Source organism: Vigna radiata, chromosome 6 (assembly GCF_000741045.1).
Source record: "Vigna radiata var. radiata cultivar VC1973A chromosome 6, Vradiata_ver6, whole genome shotgun sequence".
NCBI lineage: Eukaryota > Viridiplantae > Streptophyta > Magnoliopsida > Fabales > Fabaceae > Vigna > Vigna radiata.
Window position 1 is genome coordinate 1,911,475 of NC_028356.1, and position 6,379 is coordinate 1,917,853.

Here is a 6,379-nt window from a genome sequence, read left to right on the forward strand (position 1 = left end):
CAGGTGATGGAAAAAATTCAAGCAATTGGGAGTTAAAAGAAGAGGATGCCATTGATAATAACAGAGCTGGGAAGGGTGGATGGACACCCAAGATCAAGCAGTAGGGGCAACAAATGCTTCTGCAGTTCAAAACACCAACGGAGCAGCAAAAGCACACCCAAATAGCAAAGAAAATGTAGTCCAGGGGTGCAAGACTTGGCATAAAAAATCCAAGCACCTTTCTCGAAAAAATTTGCCCCAACTCTACTAAAGATAGTTGAAGGGAACAGAAGAAGCATTTTATGTGAAAATTGGACAGTAGTAACACAAATGGGGGGTGTGAAAATTTTACATGAGAGTTTGCAAGTAGATGGAGTAGCTGCCAAAAGTGTTGTTGTTACAAGAATCGATGAAGTCAGAGTTTAGATTTTGAAGACTTCACAAAATTGGACTAAAAGAATTCAAGAAGAGTGGAAGTCATTGGAGGAGAATTTGTGATCACCCAAGCCTCCAAACTTGAACTGGAGGGTAGCATTCAGTGGGTTCCCTTCATATGGTAACACGATGATGAAGAGGAGCTATGAGATCAAGCTTTTCCAGTTCCAACCTTAAGGACAAGATTGTTCTACAACGAGGTGTAATGATAAAATATAGAATGATAGGTTATAATGAATTTAGAATAGAAGGAAGTGAAAATGAGAGGACAGTTAGGAAGAACGAATTATTTGACAGTTAGTTAGTGAAAAGGAAAAGAAAAACTTTATAAATAGGGAATAGGTTCTGTATATAGGGATTATTGAGTTTTTGTATTCTTTGTGTAAAGACAGGACGTTGGCCCATAGGGGAGATTAGGCTCCCATTGATTGCTTGTACATTGTATCATACTAGTTTTGAATAACAGAAACACATTCTTTGTTATCTGTGTGAGTTTGGTGAGTGTGTGAGTGGTTTCTAACCCAGAAACGTAACACTTTATCTTGAAATTGGAATGAAATGTTTGACAGAAGAGGGTTTTGTAGGAGAAAAGTGAAGTGATGATTTGTGAAGTTAGTATGTGTGGAATTTAAAAAGACATAAAAAAAAGTAACTCCTTTTGCTAACACATCATAATGGAAGTGAAATAAGGAATCCAAGACAATGCTTATTTAAAATGAAAAATTAACTTTTCATTTTTGTTAAAAAGACAAATCTAATTAATAACTTATTGAAGGATTGGGATAAAGTTGAATAAAATCTTAATAGTGAATGAAAACTTATTAATAATTTTTTTTTCAAAGTGGATTTATTGATAGGTATATATACTTTGTTCCAACCTAGAGATGGGAAAAAGGGAAGGAATAGGATATAGAGATTTTCCCACTCGTACGTGTATCTTATGTTTAGAATAGCAGATAAAGTTGTGAAGAAAGTAAATGGTTCTAATATTCTATAGACATATTATTATACTTTTATTTTATGCAGTGGCAGTCGACGCAGAGGAAGTGGCAGTTGACGCGGAGGAAGTGGCAGTCGGAGGAAGTGACGGTTGCAACAGGATTACGATCTTGCTGTTTCCCGACCTTAGAATATCTACAAAGAGTAATAGTAAAAAAGCAACCATTAGCATAATTGCAAATCAACAAATTGCCACGAACCACAAAAATGTGATAACAAACAGCTGAAATATAGAAACAACCACAAAAGTTATCAGACCTTTATACAGATATAGATCTTCTCCACGCAGATATTTCAGACCTTCAGTAAAATGGGTCAGACTTAGATCAAGATGTTTCAGACGTTGACCAATCTGTTTCAGACCAGGTTTTGTACTTTGACCAAGCACTTTCAGATCACGTTTCAGACCATGACCAGACCTTGGGAAAGTAACTATTTCGTACACTGAGGAAGAAGCTGTTTCAGGAAGGAGCTGCGAGGCAGTGGCAGTTGAAGCGGAGGAAGTGGCAGTCGGAGGAAGTGGCTGTTGCAACAGGACTACGACCTTGCTGCTGCTTCCCGACCTTAGAACATCTACAAAGAACAATAGTAAAAAAGCAACCATTAACCTCATTGCAAATCAATGAATTGTCACGTACTACAGAAATGAGATAACAAACGATGCAAAGGCATCGGAAACTACAAAAAACAACCACAAAAGTTATCAGACCTTCATCCAGATATAGATCTTCTTCACACAGATATTTCACTTCATCCATATTCATATCTTCTCCATACAGATATTTCAGACTTTCAGAAAAGTATATGATACTTAGACCAAGATATTTCAGAAGTTGACCAAAGTGTTTCAGAAATTGCCAGAAAGTGGTAATAGACTCGGGGGAAGTGTCAGTTGACGTGGAGGAAGTGTCAGTTGACGTGGAGTAAGTGGTAGTTGACGTGGAGGAAGTGGCAGTCGACGCGGAGGAAGTGGCAGTCGGAGGAGGTGGAGGTGACTGTTGCAACAGGACTATATCTATACAAAGAACAATATCAAAAAAGCAACCACTGACATCATTTCAAAACAACAAATTGCCACTTATCACCGAAATGAGATAACAAACCGCGGAAATATAAAAAACAACCACAAAAGTTATCAGACCTTCATCCAGATATAAATCTTCTCCACGCATATATTTCAGACCTTCAGAAAAATGTATCAGACTAAGACCAAGATTTCTCAGACTTAGACCATGATGTTTCAGAAGTTTACCAAACTGTTTCAGAACAGCTTTCGTACTTTGACCAAGCTGTTTCAGATCATGTTTCAGACCATGACCAGACCTTGGGAAAGTAGCTATTTTATACACGGAGGAACTTGAATGCTGTTTCCGAATCCAACCTTGCTGTTTCCGACCCCAACCTTGCTCTTTCCGACCCCAATGTTTCCGACCCCAACCTACATGTTCCTTACCCATAAGGACCTTAGAATATCTACAAAGAACCATCGTAAAAAAATAACCATTAGCATTATTGCAAATCAACAAATTGCCACATAACACATAAATGAAGCGAGGTTGCCATTTGCATAACAAACCGTGCAAAGCCATCGGGAAACATAAAAAACAACCATAAAAGTTTTACATATCAAAACATACTGACACTTGGGGTACCAGTACAGCACTGGGTATAATCAGATCAAACGGCAAACAACGTTTAACAGAACAAAATAAGAGACCGTATCTAGAAGAAATTGCGCTGAAACCCTAGTCGCAAGAGAAGAGGGGAGATCATGGAGTGAAGGGAGTAACCGTGGGTTAGAGGGTTTGTTTGGTTTTATTGGGGATTCATGAGTCACATTTGGTTCTATGACTTTGACTGGGTTTTATTGTTTTGCCAACAATGTATAGCTGTTTAATTATTCCGAAGTTTGTGAAGATTGAATTTAATGGTTCACTTGAGTGGTGATGCCAACTGTTTATATGTTCAAATGGAAATTATGTTTATGAAGGATGTAAATGTTATATCCATAGAATATAAACAGTAGGGAAAAGACCCTCATCCACTTCAGTAGTGGTTAGTACTGGAGTGGAGAGCCTACACCATTTGACTCAGAAAAAATATCTATATCAAGTGTAGGACTGATAGCAGGCGGATAAGATTTTGCTGTGTACATTTTCAATTTGATAGTGATATGTTCTTGCCCTGTCAAGGACATAGGAAATAAACTACACACTACACTGCTTGTAGACATTACAAAGCTGAGACTGAACATAACTGGTATAGGGTGTTGTTCAATTTATGAAAACATAGTAGTCTTTTCTTAATCGATGTGCTGCTTTGTTTTTTATTGCTTAAAATTTGAGAGGTTTTGCATTGTTCTTTCTGGCTTTTTGTTTTGTTTGATGCGTCTTTTACTGATGCTAGGAGGTGCTGGAGGTGCTGTGTGATTTGGTCGGAGGAGTACTTCCAGTTTGAAATCTATGTTTACTTGCTTGCTAGATATTTCTTGAGATTTATCTGTCAGGCTATTCTTTTTCTTGTAAGTTGTCCAGACTTTTTAAATCTGATTTGTGAAGAAAGAAGGTGTTATTGGTTGCATGGCTGTGTGGGCCAGGAAATTGAAAAAAAAAAAAAGGGTGGGTGCAAAGGGAATCCTCACGTGAAAGTAAGAAAATGTGCATGCAATCAAAGGAACAGTTTAAGGAAGGACCCAAAGAGATAGAAAACATGGGGTTCTTTGGGGTTTGTTTTCTTGGTAAAATATAGGTATATTAGAGGAATTAAAGAAGAGCAGAAACGTGGGAAAGAAAAGAAGAGAAGAGATTGTGACGTGAGTAACCAACCCAAAGTCCAATAAAATATTTCCATCCACCTATCCAAGTGGACCCACTTTGGTTCATCAAATTCTTTCATTCACGTAACTTATTCATCTCGCACATGCTAATAATATAATTTTATAGGAAAATGATTTTTTATCAACTATTTAACAATGTTTATGTGATAGTTAGTGATTAGTTCATTTTAAATATAGAAGCCAATAAAATAGTATTGTCAAAAAGTTGTTAACATGGTCCAATTTCATAATATACCATGGCTCCACACCTTTTTCTTCTCCTATTCACCATTCAAAGTGGATCCCGCGTGGGTCCACCAAATACCATAGCCACACATTTTTCCACTTCCATGCACCCAATACCCTTTTCATCACACATCCATGGCTCCACATTTCCACCCACCATACACGTTACCAACACTAAATTGTACATGAACATATATTTTTTAATGCAAGAGCTATGCTGAACGTGAACCCATCCAACTTTGTTTCCTACAAAACCCAACGTTGTCTTACCAAAAATCATTCTCACGTGAACATTTATTTCCCTTTCAAAGGCCACTTGGCATGTGTCCCAAGATCCCTCTTCAAGCTCTACCATTTGTTTTCGTTCAACCCAGCTTTTTACGTGAAATATATATGTATTACTACTACTCAAACCCAATTGCTATGCACTTTCTCACATTCACATACATATGCCACCAAAAATGCGTGCATTCATTGTACTTTTAAAGTAACTATGATACACACCACAATTCATTTGAAAACATTTTCTCCAATTAACGGCCACAGCACATGAAGCAAAACTCACTGTTCAAAAGCTATTTTATCTCGATGCACTGCTACCAATTGCCATTTGTACGTGAAGACCATTATTCCAAAACATCTTTTACGCATCCCATTTCTCCCACTCTCCAAAACTCCTTCTTCTACCATAGGCTAACAAAACAAAACTCCTTGCTTGAAATCCCATTCGCTGTCATGCGTGAAAGAAAACCATGCATGAATTGAAACTACAATGAGCCCTCACCACTAACTATCCACCCCTATATATCCATGCACAAAACTTAAGTATCCTTATCTACTTAAAACCAACCAACAACCTATAGTCCATGAAACACTCCCTGAATAGAAGAGAACCAACAACCCAAACAGCTCTCCAAAACATCCATTTACTATAGACCCATTCTCTCCCTCAATCTTTCTTCTCACGCCCTTCCCTCTACCTCACCGTACACCCGTAGCTTTCCATCCCTTTAACTCTCACCGCGAATACCCAAACAGCCAGGAACGACCACACCAAAGGAAAAGCCAACTGGAAACAGATACCCATGATACGGTGCATCAGAGCAACAAAGAATTTGAAACCAAATCCCACCCAACATTCTAGGGTTCCGTATGTAGCATAACCCATCTTAACCAAACCAGATTCAACAGTTTAAATGCACCCATGCAATCTCACCAACAACATTCACAGCAAAAAGTATAAAATACAAAAACCAAGACAATAACCATTACACTAGTACCCTAGGTTAGCACCCATACAATGTGTTCATGATCACCGTGGATATACAAATTCAAAACAGCAACCCATACCTGATATTGGCTTTCTTCTTTGTCTCACGGGCACCTTCAAGAATTTCCTTTCCCACGTTTCTGCAGCTCACCAGTCTTCTTTCTCACGATTCTTCTCTTTTTGCTTTTTCGCTCTCATTTTCTTCCACTTTCTTCCCTCTTCTCCAACCTTTATATACCATTGCCCTCTTTCTCCTTCGGCCCAATCTCTTTCTTCTTAAGTGTAAATATTTTATTTTATTATTTTTTTCTTTTCTTTTCTCCAAAAGATAAACGTGAAAGACCCACGTTTTCTCTCTCCCTGCAACCAATAATTTTGTTTAAACTATGTTCACTAAACCACACCACCATCACAGATAACACATATAGCCTAAGCTTATTTTACTAAAATTTATATACAATACCTCGATTAAAACTATAATACTTGAATCGAAACAATTATGAATGATGCTTCTTGCGTATAAAATAAAATAAATTAAAAAAGAGGCATGAATTGATAAACATAACAATAAACATTTTAGCCTTTAGGTCTCCATCCAAAGTATAATAGGGTTTGGTGCAGTTTTATATTTTGAT

The 6,379-nt window shown here is 37.5% G+C and overlaps 1 protein-coding gene across 3 annotated transcripts; it reads right to left on the reverse strand.

Annotated features, from left to right (window-relative positions):
- Positions 1-1,261: 1,261 nt before the first annotated feature.
- On the reverse strand, positions 1,262-6,239 carry LOC106764729 (probable serine/threonine-protein kinase dyrk2). 3 transcript variants are annotated; one of them, XM_022781844.1, is made up of 6 exons: positions 5,825-6,239; positions 2,666-2,886; positions 2,555-2,596; positions 2,123-2,428; positions 1,672-1,986; positions 1,262-1,548 (listed from the first exon to the last, which is right to left on the reverse strand). In XM_022781844.1, exons 2-6 carry the CDS (start codon positions 2,868-2,870, stop codon positions 1,433-1,435), a joined length of 984 nt encoding a protein of 327 aa, XP_022637565.1. In that variant the 5' UTR covers positions 2,871-2,886; positions 5,825-6,239; the 3' UTR covers positions 1,262-1,432. The 3 variants fall into 3 exon arrangements, with proteins under 3 accessions (XP_022637565.1, XP_022637566.1, XP_014504570.1); XM_022781845.1 differs by lacking the exon at positions 2,555-2,596; XM_014649084.2 differs by having other exon boundaries at positions 2,555-2,886; positions 5,825-6,238.
- Between the last annotated feature and the right edge of the window lie 140 nt (positions 6,240-6,379).

Coding starts and splice junctions, on each gene's coding strand:
- LOC106764729 (XM_014649084.2), bottom strand. CDS start 2,870: ATGGGTAAGGAACATGTAGGTTGGGGTCGGAAACATTGGGGTCGGAAA. Junction 2,429..2,554: donor AGATTTATATCTGGATGAAG/GTCTGATAACTT, acceptor TTCTTTGTATAG/ATATAGTCCTGTTGCAACAG. Junction 1,549..1,671: donor AGATCTATATCTGTATAAAG/GTCTGATAACTT, acceptor TACTCTTTGTAG/ATATTCTAAGGTCGGGAAAC.